Source organism: Octopus bimaculoides, chromosome 1 (genome assembly GCF_046866305.1).
Source record: "Octopus bimaculoides isolate indiv1 chromosome 1, ASM4686630v1, whole genome shotgun sequence".
Lineage (NCBI taxonomy): Eukaryota > Metazoa > Mollusca > Cephalopoda > Octopoda > Octopodidae > Octopus > Octopus bimaculoides.
In genome coordinates this window covers 40,745,746-40,769,687 of record NC_142928.1, presented here as the reverse complement: position 1 = coordinate 40,769,687, position 23,942 = coordinate 40,745,746, and the positions used below count along the sequence as shown (strand labels likewise).

The 23,942-nt window shown below is 36.7% G+C and overlaps 1 protein-coding gene and 1 long non-coding RNA gene across 4 annotated transcripts in view; one reads left to right on the top strand and one right to left on the bottom strand.

The window, feature by feature from the left end:
* The window catches only part of LOC106871151 (solute carrier family 12 member 4), a 189,380-nt gene extending 182,353 nt beyond the window's left edge, over positions 1–7,027 (bottom strand). For all 3 annotated transcript variants that reach the window (XM_089350456.1, XM_089350462.1, XM_089350472.1), the window contains exon 1: positions 6,387–7,027. In XM_089350456.1, the coding sequence (XP_089206582.1) occupies positions 6,387–6,603 (217 nt within the window). In that variant the 5' untranslated portion in view covers positions 6,604–7,027. The remainder of the gene's footprint in view (positions 1–6,386) is intronic.
* LOC149137530 (uncharacterized) overlaps positions 1–23,942 on the top strand; it is a 58,931-nt gene that overhangs the window by 12,225 nt on the left and 22,764 nt on the right. The window lies entirely within an intron of this gene.

Genomic DNA, 23,942 nt, shown 5'->3' with positions numbered 1-23,942 from the left:
ATATATATATATATATACATATCTATACACATATGTATGCATACAGACACATATATATATACATATACATCCATATCTCTCTGTCTATATATATATGGGAGAATATACAAAAAATAACAACAGACGAGGACAGGTGGTGTAAATAACAAAAGTATATATTAGTATGACGCTCGGGAATACGGAAAGTCTTTGACGTTTCGAGCTACGCTCTTCAACAGAAAGAATACGGAGACAAGGAGAAAAACACGGAGAAAAAAAATTGAATAGTGTTCAGTCAACGGTCAATCATAATAATAGATACATATATATCTCTATATAAATATGTATACATCTATATCTGTATGTATATACATATCTCCATCTGTCTATATATCTATTTATCTATATCTATGTATCTATCTTTTTATACATATATATCTATATCTAAGTATCTATCAATATATTAATATCTATATCTGTCTATCAATATATATATCTATATCTATCTATCAATCTATATATATATATATATATATACACACACACATACACACACACACACACACACACATACACACACATATATGTATAAATCTATAATTATCTACATAGAAATGCATACATATGTATATTGATATATAATCATATAATAGGTATATTAATAAATTCATATATATATAATACATACATGAAAATCCTTCACGTATATTACATACAGACACACACAAATTCATAGATATATACATATATGAATTTCTAAATTTTATACATGGATACATATATGCACCGACATCATCACTTAACGTCCGTGTTCCAGACTGGCATTGGCAGGACTACATATACATAGAAGTACACATGCATATATAGTTATATATATCTACACATACATATATTTTGGTATATATATCATCATCATCACTTAATACTTATGTTTCCATGTGTGCATGGGTCAAGTGGAAATTGTTGCACATTTTCTGAAGCCAGATGTTCTTCTGTACCCAACACTCATCTATTTCTAGATACGGTAATAACTTCCCATGGCCTGACATTTTTTCATAGATGTTTGGAAGCAAACAGCATTGTTTGCATGACGTGATGACAAATCAAGGGTACAACACAGACACACCCACACATGCGTGCACCCACACATGCGTGCACCCACACATGCGTGCACCCACACATGCACACATATACATAAAGCCCCCCCCCCCACACACACACACATGCGCTCACACATGCATGTGTCCATACACACCACCCTCACACACACACACACTCACACTCACATGTGCACCCACACACAGACATGCGCACACGATTGTTTTAACTTTTTCCAGTTTCTGTACACCAAATCCAGAAATCCACACATAAAGTTTTGGTTGGCCTGAGGATATAGTACAAAATGCTTGCCCAAGGTGATGCACTGTGAGACCAAACCTGAGACCACAAGACCGTGATGCCAGATTCTTAACCAAACAACCATGCCTGCATACACACAGACACACATGCATACACACATATACATATACTCACACACACATTTATACACACACCCATACATATTACATAAGACACACAAACACATGTATATACACTTATGTGTGTCAGTGTGTGTGTGTATATGTGTGTGTGTGTGTGTGTGTACAAGACACCCTTGCTTTCCACCACCCCCCTGTCACAACACTCATCACTTGTCCCTTCCAGCACAATGCATTACCTGTGTATAAGTGGTTACCTTAGACTACTTGTGCCCAGTTCACTCCTTCCTCACCCTCCACTGCTGTACACCCATCCAATCATCATCTCATGTCACTTTGCCAGAGTAGTCATCCTCCTTCTCCCTCACATCTTTGATCACATGGGCATCTGTCATCTCTCTGAAATCTTAGTCACTTTGCCTGTTGCCTTGACTGTAAAGTACTTATTGCAGAGTATTGACTACTCCTACCACTTCACCTCCTATGGTAGATTCCTCTCATTGCTACCATTTATACTTCTGTCACTCATGCTTCATGTTCTGTCACTCATGCTTCTACAAAGCAGCTAGTAAGTGAGCAGAGCCATAGTGTTCTGAAGTATCTTCAGTCATGTTGATGTCATAGCCACCTTTCTAGTGCTGGTGCATGCAAAAATACACCCCATATAAATGTACACCACTCGCTAGAGCAGGGGTTGGCGAACCAAGAGTAAATTACTCCAAATGGGGTAAAAATGAAATTCTTGGGGTAATGAGGACTCATTAGGCATAAGTAAAATTACATAAAAAAAAAAAAAATGTGTTCCTTGTTATGACAGAAATTTTTCTTCTGGCAAAATTGCATCTATCCAATGTAATGGATGTTAAATAGATTCATATAAACAGATTCAATAAACCTTTTGAATTTAAAGAATCTATGATTTTCTTCCTTTCAAATCAAATGGATAACGTCAGTGTAAATAACTATATTTTGGGGTAATTGGTTAAAAAAAGCTCCCCTGATTCCTGCTCTAAAGTATGAGAATTTGAGAGTTTCATAGTTTTTGTCAAGGTTGAGACACTTCATACTGGTGTCAAAAAAAAAAAAAAGACAAAAATCCCCCCCAAAAACAAACAAACAAATGCATTCATTTAACTTTGTGAAGTGGATGGTGTTTGCTATGTTATGATGCTGTAGCATCTAAAGACAAAATGAAATGGATGCAAGAAGAGATCTGTCAACCTATGTAGGTGAGCAGCACTCTTGAATCCATGCTTATTCTCTCTATGAAGATGCATTCAACACATGCAAATATGGAAAGCAAGCAGTAAATGAGGACGGGGTTGGAGATATATATTTATCAAAATTAATAATTTAGAAATGTATATAAATCTAAATTTAAATATTTGTTTTCATATTTATATGTGTGTATGTGTATATATGTGAGTATGTGTGTGTGTGTATATATATATATATATATATATATACACACACTATTTATTGTGTAATGCATATATATGTATATGTACACATATACATATAAATGCATAATTATATGCATATATATATACTCACACACACGTATTATGTATACATACATTATATATATATGTGCATGTCTATATATGTATATATTATATGCATGTATATATATATGTATATATATATATATTATATGCATCTATATATATATGTATATATATATATATTATATAGAACTATATATATGTATATATATATATTATATGCATCTATCTATCTATATATATATATATTATATGCATCTATATATAATATTATATGCATGTATATATAGATATAATTATATGCATGTATATATATATATATTATACGCATGTAAATATATATTATATGCATATATGTATATAAATATATATTATATATATGTATATATATATATATAATTATTATATGCGCCTGTGTGTGTGTGTATATATATATATATATATATATATATATATCATGTGCGTCTGTGTGTGTATATATACATATATATATTTATATATATATATCCAGAGGTGGATGATACACAGATATGAATATTTGCACGCACACACACAGATAAGCATACCAATATGATTATGTCCGTGTTTATCTAAATACAGTTTTTTTTCTCAAACGTTTTATATTATAAGCATAACTAATGGTCAAGTTTAATCTTCGGTAGTAATAAAGAAATATGAAAAATCTTTACAATAACAATGTATAACTTGAAGGTAATAAGTTAATATTGAATTTTCAATGTATCTATATCTATCTATCTCTTTCTCTCTGTCTCTTATCTCTCTCTCTCTCTCTCTCTATCTATCTACCTACACAAATATACACATCGTAATATTCGAATACACTCACACACACGTCTATATCTTTTTGTGCACAAACACTCACACATACTTATATGAACTTGTGTATGTAACACACACACACACACCATTATGCATATGTGTTTATATATGCTATATATATGCATCCACCAATGTACATCGTTCATATGCACATACATTGGTGTAACTGTATATCCATATACATCTACACCAATATGCTTATATTCATTTACATCAATATATGTAAATGCCCTCATATGCATACCTGCGTGCATGTACACCCGTAGCTATATACGTACATACGATATTGTGCATAGCATCCGTAAATGCATATATAAACTTTTGCATATTAATACAAATGCTCGTGAACGTCTGCACATATATACAACCAATGTATATATGCTATGTCGTTGTTTTAGTGATCCCCCCATCGAGCGCCGCTGAGATGATCTTAGCTGCTCCAGCTTTGACCATCGTGTCTTTAAGACACTGCACCTTAGATTTCATTGAAAAAGTGTCCTTGTAAAAGACGGTAGCAAATGATGTGAGGAATGGATTTATTGGTATTTTAAGCAGATCGTGCCTATCTCTGTTCATTCTGTTGGCTAAGATTGGATGACGTTTAACTTAATCTCTTCTCTCAAAAGTGACAAAAAGAATTAAAAAACGTAAATAAAATAAAGCGTAGAAAGAAGTAAAGAAACGTCGTGTTTTGATTGCAAAACAAAGAAATAGTAAATATTTTGTGAAATAAAATGCAACGAAACCCGAAAAGAAGGCAAGAAATAAATAATTAAATACGAGGATACAGAGAAATATAGAATTTCGGATTTATCTCAATTATTGTTGGAACTTTTAAAAAAATATTTATTGAAAGAAAAACATGAAGCTAGAAAATTTCTTTGCTCCTAATTGGTATTTTTTGTTTGTTTGTTTGTTTTGTCTAATAATTATTCCGGTGACCAGTAACCACTACAAAATAAATGTAAAATGAAACGTAAATATAAAGAAGGAATCGTTTTACAAAAATTTAAACACCAGTTAGACATCTTTGTCGACTGACACCTGTCATTACAGAATTGCTGGTCATGTGTTCTCCCCCTCCCTCGCCGCATTTTCTGTTGCAGGAAGCGATGAAAACATTGCTAACTGATCCTTGACAAATCAAATATATATATAAATATATAAAAGAAAAAAGGAAAGAGAGAATGAAAAAGGCCATCGAACAGATTTTTTTTGAGGGGTTTTACATTAAATTATTTTTATTGTTTATTCATATGTTGTTTTTTTTTTCTCGATCCCTCACAAATGACTATTTCCCCGCAAAGCAAATGTTCTTGAGAAACATTGATTACGCTCACACACACGCGCCACGAGCGCACTTACATACGCACGCACTTACATACGCACGCACGATCTATCTATCTATCTATCTATCTTAATTTGGAATATGACAGTACTAATTAAGTGAGTATAGGTTTAAGTAGCAGAACTGATTACAACAACAATGAATACAACTTGAAAGATTTAAGTGTCGACGCAAGATCCTAGTAAGTCAATAATAACAGCAATAATAATAATAATAATAATAATAATAATAATACTGATAATAATAACAATAATAATATTGATAATAAATAAACGAATAAAACATAGCATGGATGGGGGCGGAAATGGAGGAAGATCTGACTAATCTACCCCTTAATTACTCTGTCCTCACCCCTTACGAACACACACACACACTCTAAAACACAAGCGCACACACCAAACACTACAACACAAGCACTGACTTTATTCATAGACTTCCACGTCATAATAACAAATGAATAATTGTTTAAATGTTCCTCTATGACCCTACGCCGAATTTAATAGAATAATTAAAAATTAAAAATATATAAGAATCGCAACCATTTTCCTGTTCAACTACCCACCAACAACTAGTCTTTCTTACTTCATACGTATTTTGATAAAAATGACAGTGCTACCTATTTCTCTTTTTTGGTTTTCTTTCCAAATTCTGAACCCCACTGCATATATTACAACACCAGTTAACCACGTCGCAACATCTTTCAGATATCAATTGTATTTTCCACAAGTTTTCTTTTGTGTTCTTTTAAGCACGCAATTTGAAGGAATAATGATAGGGAGAAGACGAATCCTTTCGTAGTAACAATTATAATTTCTAACCTTGATAGTTATTAAGAATGATGCTATTTGTGACCACCAAGAAATGGATGAACTCCACACAATCCCATTTCTTTCTACAAATGTTTGGCTTTGTGCCTCAGACAGAAATCAATAATATCCATAATACATTGATAACACAGAAAGCGAGAAATCAGAACTTAGGAAGATTTTAAAAAGCGATTTGGGAAATTACAAATATCCGCAAATTTTCCATTCAAGGTTAGATTAATGTTGAAGAATTTCTACCTTGAAATGACCATAAGGAAAGATCTAGTATTCTTGTGATGTAATATGGTTGCAGTATAATCTATTTGGCACTCGCCAACATCTCATTTAGATACAATAGAAACAAATAAACAAGAAATGAATGAATGAATGAAGAATGCTAGAAACTGAGAAGGAAGAAAGAAAGACCTACCGTAGTTAGCAGATTTCCCGTTGTTGTCATCAATGATTCTAATAGTTGGTATTTCTCCGGATGGGGATGTTGGAGAAGATGAAGGTACAGATCCATAATCGCGCTGTTGGTTCCCCTTGCTGTCATTACCTTTAGTTGGACTTGATTCACCAACCTCGCCAAGTGGGACTTCTTCATCAGCTTCTACGACAGTGAATCTCTGTGGAGGGGACGACATGATGGAATAAGCAGATGTAAAGGAAACTGAAGTCAAAGATCTTCACTGGATAAGACCAACACTGTGTATTCTAACAGAAAACGTTTGCGTAGTGTTTCGAATAACATTAAAATAGATATAATAAATTACAACTTAAAATAAAGTTCTTTTTTTAATTTTTTTGCTTTGTTTTTGAAATTTTACTTCTGCACTCTAAATTCGATTAAAAAAATTATCTACACATACAGTCAATTCCTTGTTTGTAAATGAAAAGAAATGTTTTCGTTGATTAGAATAAAGCTTGTGTGTGTATCCTGTACACACAACACGCCGGCGCTAGCATTAGGAAGTGGAGAGTTCAGCTTATAACAAACACTACACATCACAGCCAAATCCAGCGACTGACAGAGCTGACGACTAGTTCAGCTGAAGCTCGCCTAACTGTAATTTACCAATAGCGGCTGCTGCTGCTGCTGCTGCTTATGTCTAGGAGCACTACAGTCAAACCAGTAGCAGTGCAAGTAGTGCTCTCGTCATGTTCATTATTACGTTAAGAATACTACTGTTACTGTTAGTTAATCTTGCGACACTTGCAGCCTTAAAATGGTAGTTTCTGTGGCTCATAAATAAAGGTACAAGAGAATTTTTACTGAAAGGGATATTTTTTTCACGCGACTCGGTGGTATAAAGTATGCTTAATGTGTACATGTGTGTGTGCATGTTCATAATTCAGTTAATACTAATTCTCACAAAACGATCATATATATATATACATATACATACATACATACATATATATATATATATATATATATATATATATATATATATATATAATTGATGGGTGGTTGTTTATTTATTTATAGTGGTTGGGGTATATCCACAAAGCGATTTATATTTTAAATATTACTGGTCAAGCCTATATTATAGGTAACATTCGGGAAGATTATATCCGATTCTTTGAAGAGAAGCAAGAGAAAATATATTTGCCATATTTAATAGAATTCCTCATGTAAACGTTTAATAACAAAGCTGACAGTTGCTTTACGTATTGTGGTAGGGCGGTAATTACTCGAATACGTCAATTAACCAGACTCGGGTTCAAACTTACAACTGAGCTCTCGCTTCTATTCATTTGAACGTTCGTCCTTTGGAGCGCCGGCATGGCTGTATATTTAATAAGTTTGTTTGGTAATCCTGTGAGACCACGTTTGATCCCACTGTGCAACATTTTAGGCAAAGTTATCTTCTACTGTCGGCACGGGTTGACCCGGTGTTGTAAATGGAATTCCATGGACAGACTATGCGTGGAAGTCCCTCCGATGGACTATATCTATCTTTAGGTGTTAAATTCATTTCTTCACCCTCTTTAACACCATTCGGTGTTTTTAGTGGAATCCACTTAGTTGCAAGCAGTCGGACCAGAATTAGACCTGATTCAAACACAATAGTCATGCCTTTTTTTTTTATCCTCTTTCATTCCCCATATAAGTGTCAGTGATCCCGAAAAAAAAAAGTTAGTGCTATTGTCTCTGAGTAATTCATTAAAAAAATCCACAAAAATCAACTTCCATAGAGCTTACACTTCATCAGCTGTTGACAGAGGATCGCAACGATTTAATCACCTAACAGAACCACTCGTTCCAGGTATACTGAATAGTATTGATGCTATCAGGGAATGTAAAGGTTCTTTTTGACCCATATCACAGAATGCATCTTTCTTGCTGTCATCTATGCAATCACTTTACGAAAATAGGAGCAACAGCAGCCACCTAATAATTATTTATTTTTGAGGATTTATTTTATACTTTCAGCTTTTGTCTTTCTCTCACAAACTCTTACCATATCGACGGTTAAATTTTCTCTGCTTCCTTTTGCAGTTCGCAAACCGTGGCTCTACCGTTTCTCCCAAGTTCATTGACAAAGTCGGACGGACACCATTGATTTAATTACAAATCCACGACATGCCATCTCCTCTAGAAGCACTATACGAGTACATTGCTATTCTTGTGCCTCACACGCCTTATGAGTTCCTATCTTAATCATTTCCTTTCATGTACCCACACTCTCCTGCCTTCCCTAGGCACTGTTAACTCTACAATTCGGACTTTTTCGTATTGTTAGATCAAACCATTCTATAGAGCTGTTAGCGTTGCTTTTTAATGCAATTTGAATTGGGATTACGGCTGTGTTCCTCACATCCAGCAGCAACAAGTCATTAGCTCTGTCCAGAAGTCTCTACCTCTGCTTTCTTTAGTCTGCACTAGTGTTTTTCAACCATTTTACCTATGGACTCCTTTGATTCCTAATTTACTCGGACGGCCCCACTCTTGGCCATTCGATGTTTAAAAAATCCTATTATATTTTTATAAGTGACTATTATTATGAGTTGTACAAGGCGGCGAGCTGGCAGAATCGTTAGCAGGCCGGGCAGAATACTTAGCGGCATTTCGTCCGTCATCCATGCTCTGAGTTCAAATTCTATCGAGGTCGATTTTTACTATTCATCCTTTCAGAGTCGATAAAATAAGTACCAGTTGTGCGCTGGAGATCGATGCAATCGACTTACCCCCGCACCCAAATTGCTGGCCTTGTGCCAAAATTTGAAATCATTATTAAGAATTGTATGAAAATATGGTTGAAATATTCTGTGTATCGTAGAAGTATAACCAATTTATTGTACATAAATTTCAACAAAAAATTCTTATATAAAACCTCAAAGGACATTTGAACCCTGATTGAGAACCACCGGTCTATACTCTGAGTAACCTTTTCTCGGCCTCTCTTCAGGAAAACAGGCTTGCCGTTAATTCTCATTACAGTGATGCTGTTATATTATTATTTGTGCACTAGCTATGATGATCAAGACTTGGTTATGGCGCCACGTATAACCTGCCAAAGGATATAACTTTCAGCTGTAAGAATATGCATAGCGTTGCAGTAGAGTAACGTAGTGTGTTTTAAGTCGCCTGTACAAATTGCCAGCTTGGTTCCCCTCTTCCTCAAACGTAATGCCAGCCTTGGCCAAATTTGTCTCATCTCCATCCTGAAAGTGACCTCTCTGTGCAGTCCGCACGCTTCACTACAGAAGCGATGCGTTGGTAAACTCCATATTGATAGTAATTAGTTGTGTCGATCCGGCCCTGGAATACATATCTACCTACCTACATACATACATACATGCATACATACACGCGCGCGCGCGCACGTACACTCAAATACATACACACATATACACATAAATTTTGTCATAAAGCGTAGATGCGCATTGTAATCTGCAAATTTACTGACAGAGCTGAATGCATGTTTACACACGCACACGCACACGAATAAGCACATACAAACACATAAATATGCATGCGCGCGCGCGCGAGTTTGCTTGTAAAAGTTATCGCGTGGAAATCATTTAGACATTATTTAACGACATGAAAGCTGTTATATTCATTTCTTTGTTCGTTTCGTAATTTTACAGTCTATTATGAAGTATCAAAACATTTCGTCGCACATCTACGACCTGGTCCCTGACTATGATACACGCCTGCGCGCACGTGTATATGTGTGTGTGTGCGCGCGTGTGTATGTGTACGTGTGTATGCTTATATATGTGCATGTATGTATACATGTTTGTATGCTTGTGTATGTATGTATGTATACATGTTTGTATGCTTGTGTATGTATGTATGTATACAGTTTGGTCATATGTTTGAACACAAAGAGGAAATTTAGTATTTTTCTCAATATTTTTTTTTTTATATATAAAAATGAAAACTGATTACCTATTAAATATTTGCTAGTTATAAAGTTAATCTATTATAATATATGAATAATGAAATATTATTTTCTATTTCATCTTCTATTTGATATTTATGAGACTGCAAGAGGCATCAACATTTCATAAATTTATTAAACTATTATCGTTTGAAAAAGTGAGCTTAAATTGATTCTTTCCGTTGAATTGATAATTTTCCTAGCCGTTAGTCAGTTATGTATCACCTCAGATAAAAATATCTATTAGTGCTACCTGGACAGTTTTCATCATACAGGTGAATACAAATCATCTAGCAGATCAGGCGAACATCGTATCACAAACCTTCAAACTGATTGTATGATTCATCGTCTTAGCGTTACATCATCGTTTACATTTAGCAGTACTGTGCAAGCACAGTAACTAGCAGCAGTAAAATTCTCCGCTAAGACATTAAGAGGTTTATTGCAGAAATAGTTCAATCTAGTTGCCAGACGTCCAGCAATAAAATAAAAAACCTACCATGGACAAACATCAAAGATCATCTGCGATTTTGCAGAGATATTAAAAATAGGACGAAGGAATCAAGTTTGTAGTGTCAATTGAGTGTCAAGCGGTATCCCTTAGGCTACCCGTTCTGGGTTAAAATTTTACAAAGTTAGCTTTATATCTTACACACACACACACACACACACACACACACACACACACACACACACACACACACACACACACACACACACACACACGGAGGCAAGCAAAGTAAACATTGACATAGAACCTGAACACATAACGCATAAAGGGATTCCATACGACGCTCTAAGTACTCTCTAAATTTTTAATGATTTATCACAAGCAGCAGGTCTTAAACATACTGCGACACTAATATGGAACAATATTAAATTGGAGTATCTCATGTAAAGAAATACATAAAGAAAAGCAGTAAGAGTGGATGAAAGCTTTGATTTAGTTTATCGTAGCCTCGGAGCGCCAACATGACGAGTCCTGTCATGCATTTCTCTCTATATAAGTATCTTCGGCAGTCCATGAGCCAGCGATCGGCACACCAGGTCATAGTGATACTATCGACAGTAATTTAAACTGATTAGATTTTATTGCAAACAAGGTGCAGTGGAAACTGAATTTTATATTTGGCAGTGCAGTGACAACTCTAGTCAAATTTCGGTATTATTAGACCGCATCATCGATGCAATAGCGCGCTCTCCTATTATATCCAAGACGACATCATTCAGATTAGTTGTCACTGCAATTGTTCACCTTTTAGATAACAAAAGTACTATCTATGTTAGATTATTGTTCACAAATCTGGTGTAATATAGACACCACTCACATACGCAATCAGGACTGTACTGATTAATTTTTCCAGTATCTCTTCTACTTTTTTTCTGGAAACAAACTGTCACCCTCAATCCTCTTTCGACACACCTGTTTAGTAGGTGAGACACAAAATTCCATATTAAAACTTTTATTCAATACCATCCCTAGTATCAACTCCCTAATCCCGTTTTCCTCCAATACTAACCCGTTAAATTTCGAACTAAACATCAAATGTATTTCAGTGGTCTTTCTCTTGGAAAACATTGGCAGTGTGGACAGGAGAGATTTGCATGTGGTGGCAACTGCTTGTCTTCCACAAGAAAATCCTTGCTCAGTCTTGTAAATGCAAAAATATGGTCGGCCCTGACTGACGGGAGCTTTTAACTATTATAGAAGTTCTCAAACTGACAAGATCCTCACCAAAATATTAGTGACATTATCGTCTCTTTTTAATTTTAATGAGAAAACAAAACAGATTTTGCCCTCATGTAATTCTTCTTTCTTTGCCATTGTATTTGATAAATTAAATATTGCAAACCATCTTAACTGTATTTAAACATGACAATTTGTCTGCCTCCTTTTCAATTCTCACACACCCAGCATACAGGACCCTCGAAAAGAAACACTACACTCTAGGATAAGTACAGTATAGTCGGTTGATCTGTTGAGGGTCATGTAACTCTCTTTTCCTCAGACTAATATATCTTAAGAAAAGACATAATTTTCACATCAGCCTATTTTTTCCTGCTTTTAATCTATACAAACCGATAGCAATATACTTTGCATTCAGTATAAATTCTTGTAATAAAATATTTTGATATTATTTTTTTAATGACAAATTCAATACTCAAAACACGATGATTCTTAAATAGAAATTTACCCTAATTTGTTTTGATTACAGTGAGATTTGTACCCAAAGTCTGTAAGTAAGCAAACAATTTCACATTATAAAGGTCAGGTCTGTATTGTAAAAAAAATTTGGTGAGGCGCTAGAGTACATTTGTTTTAAAAGTGTGATGTTTAATCGATATGCTGCCGAAACACCCTAACTGGGTACATTATTGATATTTATTGTAAGAATCCTGGAGTGAGGAAATGAGAAGCAACCGAGAATAAAAGTCATTTCGAAATTCGACTTCTGTCATTCTTTACGAAGCATGTACTTTTTCATAAGTACTTCTACTCGGGAAAGAGAATGTATAAATCGATAGAGTGATGAAGAGAAAAATGTAGTCATGACTTTTCCAAGAGAACTAGCGGCGTATAATGAAGTGATTTAGCTTTAACTGAGAATTAGAGTCAGCTTGCAAACTCAGCTCACGAGATAGGGAGCACAACACTCTTTGTTTGGAATAACTGTTTTTGAAATAGAGAAACATATTTCGGGTTTGAATAGAAAACAATACATGATATCTGGCATAGGAACCTAGATGTGTGAATGAAATCGCACCATCTGTTCTCCTGACAATCGAAAACGTATTTAAAAAAAAAAAATAACAATTTGTCACGAATGTATAAGGCTACAAATTAAGGAGAGGTTGGGATGGAGGTGGGTGGGGGGAGAGTCGAGTTTCACCAGACACAAAATTCTTTCTACTGTAGGCACAAGGCCTGAAATTTGGGGGAGCGGGCTAATCAATTACATTGACCCCAGTGCTCACCTAGTACTTATTTTATCAACACTTACAAAAGGATAAAAGGCAAAGTCGACCTCGGAATAATTTGAACTCAGAATGTAAAGTTGGACGAAATGTTGTTAAGTATTTTGTCCGGCGTATTAACGATTCTGCAAGCTTGCCACTCAGACTCGACCAAAATAAAATGTCATTCATCTCTATTACAGTATTCAGTACTCTTTTTTTTGACAGTTAACAATGCACGTGTGTGTATGTATGTATGTTTGTATGTATGTAGTGTGTGAAGTGTGGGATGAAGATGAAAAACATTATAGAATATATAAAGAGCAAGTGAAAAACTTTTTAAAGCACAAATAATACATGTAATAAATAAATAAATAAATAAAGCATGGTTATAGAAATAGCGAACTATAACCGAAGATGAACCGACAATTATATTGTCTTGTATTATAGTTTATATGGTGAATTGATCCTGGAAATACTGGTCTGCCGATAAATCATTGAAGTTAAGTAGAATCAAAATTGATTGTTTCTGAGATGCGTGACAGTTGAGGAAACTCATTTAAGCATTAACCAAGTTCTATAAATCTTTTAACTAGATTGAGCTAAATTTTGCAAGAGCAGAACAATCTTTAAAAAAAAAAAACACAACAAACACACACACACACACACACACACACACACACACACACACACACACACACACACACACACACACACACACACACACACACACACACAACATAAAGCCTGTCTAGATAAAACGTTTCAGAAACGGTTTCATAATTTCCTCCATATTGATCTTCTTCCGAAGCGTACCGACTCAAATTTAGAATAAGTGAGAGGAAACAAGATGTACACGTCTTTCTCAAATGTATTTATTCGAGGAGAAATAGTTATGTAATTGAAATATAGTCGTGCGTATTTCACTATTATACGATGTTATATTCAATACTAGCAAAAATTTACAACACTTCTAGCTTCATACACACTTCAGCATTGGTTTTCATCTTTCCGGAGTTAATAAAATATAATACCTGTCAATATTGAGAGCTGATTTCAATCGAATATTTCCTACCTAAATTTACAATCTTGTCTCAGTATTAGAGCTTTTATATAAAGACCCTTTCGGTCATGAATGACCATGGGATTGCACTTAGAAAGTTCCCCTCCGAGGTACAAGTCCGGGCAGGGTTGTTTATGGAAGACCAGCAGTCACTCATGCATACCAGTTTCCCCTCTCCATGTCACTGATATCGAAGGGAAAGGCAAATGCCAATATAACTCGGCACCAGTGACGTCGCAACTCATGTCTACAGTTGAGTGAACTGGAACAACTTGAAATAAAGTGCTTTGCTCAAGAACACAACACACAGCCCGGTCCGGGAAGAATCGAACTCACTAGCTCATGATTGTAAGCCCGACACTCTAACTACCGAGCTATGTGCCTTCACATGTTTAACGTTTCCTTCTCGAGTCATACGAACTCATAAAGTCTGGTTTCCCGGTTTCCATGGCATATAAAATCCCCACCTGGACGGGACGCCAGTCCATCACAGTGTTACTCATTTTTGCCAGCTGAGTAGACTGGAGTGACGTGAAATGAAGTGTTATGATTAAGAACACAAAGAAGATCAACATTTTTAGGGAGTAAAGCGGCAAGCTGCCAGGATCGTTAGTACACCGTGAAAAATGCTTAGCGGCATTTCGTCCGTCTTTATGTTCTGGGTTCAAATACTACCGGAGTCGACTTTGCTTTTCATCCTTTCGGCGTCGATAAACTAAGTACCAATCTAGCACTGGGGGTCGATGTAACCGACTTACTCACTTCCTCGAAATTGCTGGCCTTGTGCCAAAATTTGAAACCAATATTTTTAGAAAGTACCCAGTCAATTAGATAGACCATCGTTTTTGGCAGATATTTATTTTATCGACCCCGCAAGAAGTCGAACCCATTGAGATTTAAGCTTGGAATAAAAACATCTGACGTCTTACTATTCCAGCTGCATATAAATTTGTTGTGATATGAGAGCTTCATAAAACCAGAATTAAACTCACAGTAAGTCAAGGGTAAACTGCAATCGCACCCGTTTCGCTTTTGCATTGGGTAAAAAAAAATATGAACGTTTTAATATCCTATGTACCTTTCTTAAAAATTCAAGACTGCTCTCTTGCCAATTCTTTTCCTGAGTTCAGCTCTTACTGCATTTTATCCTTTTGTAGTCGATAAAATATCAATCAAGTATTGTTTTCGATTTAATCGACCATATTCTCCGTTTCCCCACCCAAAAATACGTGGTATTGTGCCAAAATTGGAAATCAATATTAATCTGTTACAGAGTGGTGGGGTGGTCAGAGGCAGCAAAATTTCAGAATAATTACAATAATTGCACTAATTTGAGTCATCTTTCCTCGGCCGAGTCGATTAAAAAGTCATTTTGAATTCCATCTGACTAGGGGTATATAAAATAACAGTAATACATGGAGCCTTTTTTCGGTAACAACCTTCATTTACAAAAAAAAAAAAAAAAAGAAATTAGATCTTAATCCAATGTTTAAAAAAAAAATCAATATCAATCTGTGATTCAGTTCTGATTCGCTAAATGCCTTTAACGAAACCGTTGATACGCGAGCAAATTGACAACTAAAATACCTGTTAAGAGACCAAAAGTTAGTGACTTGAGCCTGGTATAAAAAGACTTCAATCTAACTCCTGTGCCTGTTGCTTCTCCATAATCTAAAATCGATTTAGTTTTATCACCTTGCCATCTCGGGTTAGTCTGAGCCGTGTTCCACACCACGACAACAACCAAACTCCTCCTCCTCTACCACCACCACCACCACCGCCGCCGCCACAACCACTACTACTACTACTACTACTACTACTACTACTACTACTACTACTACTACTACTGCTGCTACTACTACTACTGCTAGTGCTGCTGCTTCTCTAAATAAGTGCTTTGAGTAATTTGAAAGCTTCCAACTACCACCTAGGGGTAATTTGAAATTGATTTCATCCTACCTGCAGGTTATACGAACACAATTTCAAGTTACCGAGGAAGAGCGTAAAATGAAATACGTGGGGGGATGGGTGGGGGTTAATATGAAATCACTATGCTTCCGCTACACTGTCTTCATTGTAAAGACACCCATGTTTCCAAAGGTGAATTATCCAAACCCCAAAGAATTCCCCTCAGCACATGGCTATGATGCTCCCCCACTACTTCTGCTCGTGATCAGAGATGCACATATCATCAGCCACTAAGGGACATGCTCAACTGGTTAAAGTCAAACAACTGACAAGCAAATCTGTGGTATTGAGCAGAATATTTGCTGTAGCCCATCTTTTATACCAAGACAGAACAATGTACATGATAACACTTCCAGTCACTTAAGATCAGAAGGCATGAGCCACTGCCTCGTACTGCACCAGGGCAATACCAAGCAGTGGCTTATCATACTAATGCATTAAAAAAAATTTTAAAATTGATATTAAAAACAAAAGCAAAGATTAAAAAAAAAGAACCGTACAGGTGCATTTCTCGTCTCCAACCACTCCTTTTGTCCCCAGCGCCCACTCTGCCCCTGGGATGATACTGCCCACTTAGAGAAACGCTATTTAATATTTGGTGATTTCACTCCTTCTGTATGGGTATGAAAATTTAACTCTCACAGCTGACACGACGAAGAATCTAGGCATTTTTGAGCGTGAGTGCTTCAGATGGCTGTTACACATCTCGTAGGTTTGTCTGGCAGGAAGTCAACGCTCTCAGATAGATAAAAAGACGGAAGCTTTCCTGGTACTGTCACGTATCCCACTACAACTCACTGTCCAAAACCATTCAGGGCACAATAGAGGGAGAGCGAAGGATGGGCAGTCAAAGAAAGTCCTTGAATAATAACATTAAGAACTGGTCAACTCAAAACATCTCGATCCTGATGCGCATGACAAAGAAGAGAGACTAGTGGCGACATCTGACTGCAAAAGCGTATAGACTGGCAACCCAACAACTGGCTGCACGAGTTAAGGAGACTTGATAATGATGATGACAGTACATTTTAAACCTTTAGTGGTATCATTGTGACCTAATAAATTGCTCGTAATGCAATAGTATGGAATAGCAAGGTGATGAATTGATGAAATCGTTAGTCGGACAAAGTACTTCGCTGTATTTTGTTGTAGTCTTTTACATTCTGAGTTCAAATTCATACGAGATCAACCTTACCTTTCGATATCAATAAAATAAAGTTTCGGTCAAATATTGTAGCGATCTAATTGACTACACCCTCTCTTGAAATGTATGGATATAATGACAATGTTTAAAATTACATTAAGGATCAGCAGAAGGGGCAGAGAGTCGGCCAAATTGTTGACATCTATTCACATCGCTTTACATTTCGAGTTCAAATTCCACTGTAGTCAACTTCTTTTGCAGTTGTGATTAACAAGAGATCGCAGGTGGAACCCTTACGCAGCCAAAGACTAACTCAGTTCTCGCTGCCGCACTCAGACGAAGTGTACAGGGGCGAAACGCTTGTAACCCGGAGATATCTACTGATGATACAGAAAGATTTCCAACTCTGCAATGGATTCAGAAGAATAACTTACAATATCACTGACTTGCTCCTGCAGTTGATGCGTGTGGCAAAGCATCTCCGATGTAAAATATTTACCTGGTTCCATTTAGTCAACTGTTCTCATTCCCAATCTAATTTGTGACCTATACCTACAGTAGAAACCAATGTAGAATTTTATTTTACATTTGAAAAAGTTAATGTACTACCATATAGTACATATAAATATAATATATATATATATATATATATATATATATATATATATATATATATATATATATATATAAATATATCTAAAAAACGAGACAAGCTTCTTGACAAGAATTTATTTGAATTACAAATGTGTTTTTTCTTTTTTGTTTAGAACCTGTGCTGCTACACCTTAATTAATTTAATTTAGTATTCAAATAATGTCTACTAAAGCTGCTATCAATCTGCCAAGAATTTTATCACCGTAAACAATGATAAATTAATTTCATTACATACCCCCCTCTCTCTCTCTCTCTATCTCTCTCTCTCTCTCTCTCTCCATTCAAATACTTACGCAGGCGCATTTGGGTTTATAAAGAAGAGAACAATTATTCACTGCATGCAGTAGAGTTAATTTATTTGATCGAAGCTGATGATTCACTCATTGCTACTCTAAGATTTTTGCTTGTGTTTTTTCATTCAGGCAGGTACACACACACACACACACACGCACGCACGCACGCACGCACGCACGCACGCACGCACGCACGCAAACGCACACACACACACACACGCATGTACACATGCACACACATATACATAAACGTGTGTTTGTGTGTGCGTGTGCGCGCGCGTGCAAGATACCTCTGGTTTCCTGGATAAACTGAGAACCATCCTCTGCGATATGATTTCGGATCATAAGGTTGTTTAGGTCTTTCAACACCATACTCCGAATGAGTCCTAGAATCAAAAGACATCAACCCATAGATCCAGCTATCTTAATCCAGCTATCTTATCTTTCATTGCAGCTTCGTTGCCACCTCAATAATAAAGCTTGATAAGGCTGAAGACTTTTCAAAATGATTGTCTTGCAAACTCTCTACAGACATCTTTATAGTTTCATAATGTGTTTTCGAACCTCTGTTCTGGCACTTCACCAATTCTTTGTACTTCGTACGTTTTCTGTCAATGGTTTCTTCAAAGCACTCATCCTTACTGTATGTTCCAGCAGAATCTGTTGTCTTATTGCTTGAGAGGTGATTATATTTGGTCAGGATGTTATTACTACTATGTAGTGTGGAAACTTCGGCAATCTCCCAAACTAACACGCAGCTGCCAGTCATAGTATCTTCTTGCTTTAGCGATTATTTGGCTTACCAGGACATCGTAGACAGCTTGCACAAAGGACTGGGAGACGTTGGAAGAATGCTTGCATTGACCAATTAATCTTACTTTGCTGCGCACTCTCCTATGTCCGCTCTACCTGTTGTTTGAGTCCCACAGGTCTGCTTACTTGTTCTTCTGTGTCTTCCCAGACGGAGGTCCTGAGTTGAAAAATCATCTGATGCTCCTTATCCTCAAGATCTAGGAAAGCAAGACATCCCCGAACGATTTCCGCGATGTAACTATCATCACCATCCGAGAGGATTGCAACAACTATCGGGCCATCTCACTCCTGAGTATTGCAAGTGAGATCTTCGCCCATATCCTACTCAATCACTTGCTCATCCTCGCGGAAGATGTGCTCCCCGAGTCTCAGTGTGGCTTTCGACCCCCTCGAGGCACAATCGACATGATCTTTTGTGCCCGTCAACTCCAGGAGAATGTGTCAGGAACAACAACAGCCTGCAATGTTCATCTGGGATCTAAAGAAGGCCTTTGACAAGGTCCCCCCTCGTCCTGCAATGTGGGCCATTCTTGCTCGGTTTGAATGTCCAGAGGACTTCATTGCCTTAGTGCGCTCCCTCCACGACGGCATGATGGGTAAGGTATGCCATCAAAATGCTCTCACAGACCCGTTTCCCATCACTGGGGGTCTTAAGCAAGGATGCGTCCTGGCACCAACCTGTTTCTCTTCGTACATAGCCGCCATGTTCAATCGAAATCTTACTAGACTCGCCTTCCATCAACATGCGCTATCGCTTGGATGGTGAATTCTTCAATCTCGCACGCCTCCGTGCAAAGGCAAGGGCCTCATCTATCTCAGTCCGTGAGATGCAGTATGCCGATGACAATGCTACTCCGAGCCGGACCGCAGATGGCCTACAAAGGACGGCAGATCTTTACAACACGGCTTACGAACGCTTCGGGATGCAGGTAAACACATTAAAGACCAAGACACTGATCCAACCTGCACCAGGCCAGAAGAGGCCAGCCACAAACATTAGCATCAACGGCCAATCCCTAGAAGAAGTCGAAATACTTGGAAGTATCCTTTCGAAGATCCCCACGTGTGAAAGGGATGTGGAGAACCGGATTGGGGCGGCGCACTCTGCCTCTGGCAGACTCAGCCAGTGTGTATTCTTCAATCATGCGCTGACCATCCGGACAAAGATCATGGGTCTTCCGTGCCATTGTCCTGCCAACTTTACTCTTGTGAGAATTGGTCGTTGTACCGCCGTGATTTCAAGCACCTTGAATGCTTCCAGCAATCGAAGCTACGACAGATCTTCAACATACAATGGGAAGATCACGCTACCAAGTGTCTACGCCATCATCTCCGCTGGTCGAGTCACGTCCAGCGTATGGAGTCCTCTCGTCTCCCAAGGATCATGCTCTACGGAGAACTTGCAATCGGAACAAGACCCAGAGGAGGTCCGAAATTTTGTTTTAAAGACCAGCTCTGACGGACCTTGGCGCAAGCTAACATCCAGCATTCCTCATGAGAACAGATTGGCATGGATAGGACAGCATAGAGTACTGCTATCCGCAATGGAGCCAACTCCTTCGCAAAGAACTGACAACAGAATGAGGAGGCAAAACGCACTGACCATCCCGTGCAAGTTCTGCCCACGACTCTTTCACCACCGACTTGAACTCCAAAGTCAATTTCTGCACAAACATCAGCCGAGGAGACTGGATGGAAACTGACGAACTTAATGCTCGAACACGAACTGGAGCTGACTGGTGTATATATATGCACACACACACACACACACACACACACACACACACACACACACACACACACACACACACACACACACATATATATATATATATATATATATATATATATATATATATATATATATATATATATATATATATATATATATATATATGTATATATATATATATGTGTATATATATATATATTTATATATATTTACAGACATTTTGTTGGATGGTCGTTGACTGCTCAGGAGTTCATCCGCCCTTTGACAGGTCTTATTTTTCGTCCTGCAGGGTGTCCAACAACACCTGGCTCTTTACAAATCATTTGTCTTAACATCCCTATTGTATTCCTGTGAAACTTGGACCTGTTATGAAAGGCATTTTAAAATGTTAGAAAAATTCCACCAAAAATGCCTTCGTCATATTTTAAGAATTAAATGGAATTCTTTTACTCCAAACACAGATATCCTTGCATCTGCAGGCATCCCCTCAATTAAAGCCATGATTTTGAGGAACCAATTGAGATGGTGTGGCCATATTGTTCGAATGGCAGATGAACGCATGCCGAAACAGCTGTTTTATGGTGAGCTTGCAGAGGGGAAACGTTATCGGCATAAACCTAAAAAAAGGTTTAAGGATGGCACAAGGACTGCTATGAAGTCAATTGGAATGGCTCCAAAAGATATAGAAGTCCTCGCTTCAGATCGAGTTGGATGGCGAACAAGGGTGTGGAGTGGAGTGAAAGCATTTGAAGAGGCCAGGATGATGCAAGCAGGGCTCAAGAGACATTTAAGGAAAAATGTAAAGACTGAGAAGGTGAATGACAAGGACCTTTTTGTGTGCACAGTCTGTGACAGACCATGTCTGTCCTTGGCTGGCCTCAAATCTCACCTGCGAACCCATGGAAAACAAACCTCATCCAGCTATTCTGATTATATGTCTGTGCACACGTTTGAATGTGGTGTGTGCCAGAGGGTTTGCAAATCCAATGGGGGTCTTAAAAGACATGTTAGGATCCACAATGAGCAGAACTTACTTGCAGGTATTGGTAGTGCAAATCAGAGGTGCAATCTGTGTGGGTGTTTTTTCAAAACACTGTCTGGTTTAAAAAGCCACATCAGACGCCATGAAAGGGCTAAGGTGTAGGTGCAGGAGGTGGTCAAACTCTGTTTAAGGAGTAGACAACCACCATGTATATATATATATATATATATATATATATGTATATATACATATGTGTGTGTGTGTGTGTGTGTGTGTAAACATATATGTAAGTATCCCATCCATCCATCCAGTCACCCTTCCATCCTTCTATCTATCTATCTATCTATCTATCCATCCATCTATCTATCTATCTATCTATCTATCTATCTATCTATCTATCTATCTATCTATCTATCTATCTATCTATCTATCTATCTATCTATCACGCAATATTCAATATTCTTAGAGCTGTGTTCTTAATTTATCATCAAAATGATTCCTATAATATTGCCTCGGTTATTTACATCACCACCCACATATGAATATATCAAAATTCTGTCTTCAGCTACGTACAGCTGCATAAAAGCTAATTTTGTCGTAGCGAACTAACAATATCGGTAAAGAGGTGGGAGAGTTCGTAGCACTAATAAATGGACAAGTTGACCACCTGCTTGACATAGCAGCAGTGAAAAATCATGTTTTCCTATTTAATGCATGCTATTAGTTGTTGTGGTTGTTTAGCCCCAGGTCAACCTCATGTTGAATAGACCGATGAGCGAATGTGGCCTTCCTTCTTTTAAAAGTTGGTAGGGTGTGAATCGAGATTATTTGGCTACTATTTCTAGTATGTCAGGCAAACGGGGTATTGCCTATCACGTTAGTTCGTGTTCACTAATGGATGACTTTCTGGGACGAAATATGTACATTACATACATTGATAATGTAAGTGTGTGTATGTGTGTGTATGCATATATATATATATATATATATATATATATATATATATATATATATATATATATATATATATATAAGTATATATATATATATTTATATATATATATATATATATATATATATATATATATATATATAAGTATATATATATATGAATATATATATATGTATATATATATATATATATACATATATATATATATATATATATATATATATACATGTATGTATGTATGTATATATGTATGTATGTAAACACACAGACATGCACAAGATCATTATAGAGTCCTAGAACAATTGCAAAGTTCTTTAAGTTTACTTCTTTATAATAGAAGTAATCTTTGGAAAAGATAAGTGAAAGAACCTATTGTATTTCTAAATAAACTTAATATTTTAGATTGACAATTCTCAGCATGACCATCGAGCAATCGTGACGCTTTTTTAAAGTTCTAGTAGATTTTCAATTATACTGTTGAATCGTATTAGTTATGGTAGCCCTCGTGACATTTATTAAACTAATAAACAGCAATCTTTAAAAAGAAATGCGATGAACCCAAATCTGTTGATCGAGGAGGCACCCCTTCCGATCAATCATTTATCATATTTCGCATCTTGAAACTGTCTGATTTTGAGAAGAAAACGACGAAGTTCACCATCTTGTATTCCTCCAAATTCTAAATGCTTCTGACTCTATAGTTTGGCTAGATGGCTGTCGGTTCCCACATGCAAAGTCTGTTTTTTTTATACTGGAACAGGAAATAATAAATAAATGAAGAAAAATAAATAAACTCTCTGAAATCTATTTAGATTAAAACAAGAAAGCCTGAAGCGTATTAACATATGTCATCACCAGGCTGTGGTACAAATGATAAATTCTACATACTTCAGTGACCCAAGCTAGAGATTATTTTACGAGAAGGTATAGCTGATTAAATTAAAACCTCTCCAGTATTTGATCAGAATTTATTTACTAAATCCTGTGAAGTTGAAAGCAGTGCCGACCTTTGGGTTGCTAGGACCGCGGAAAAGCA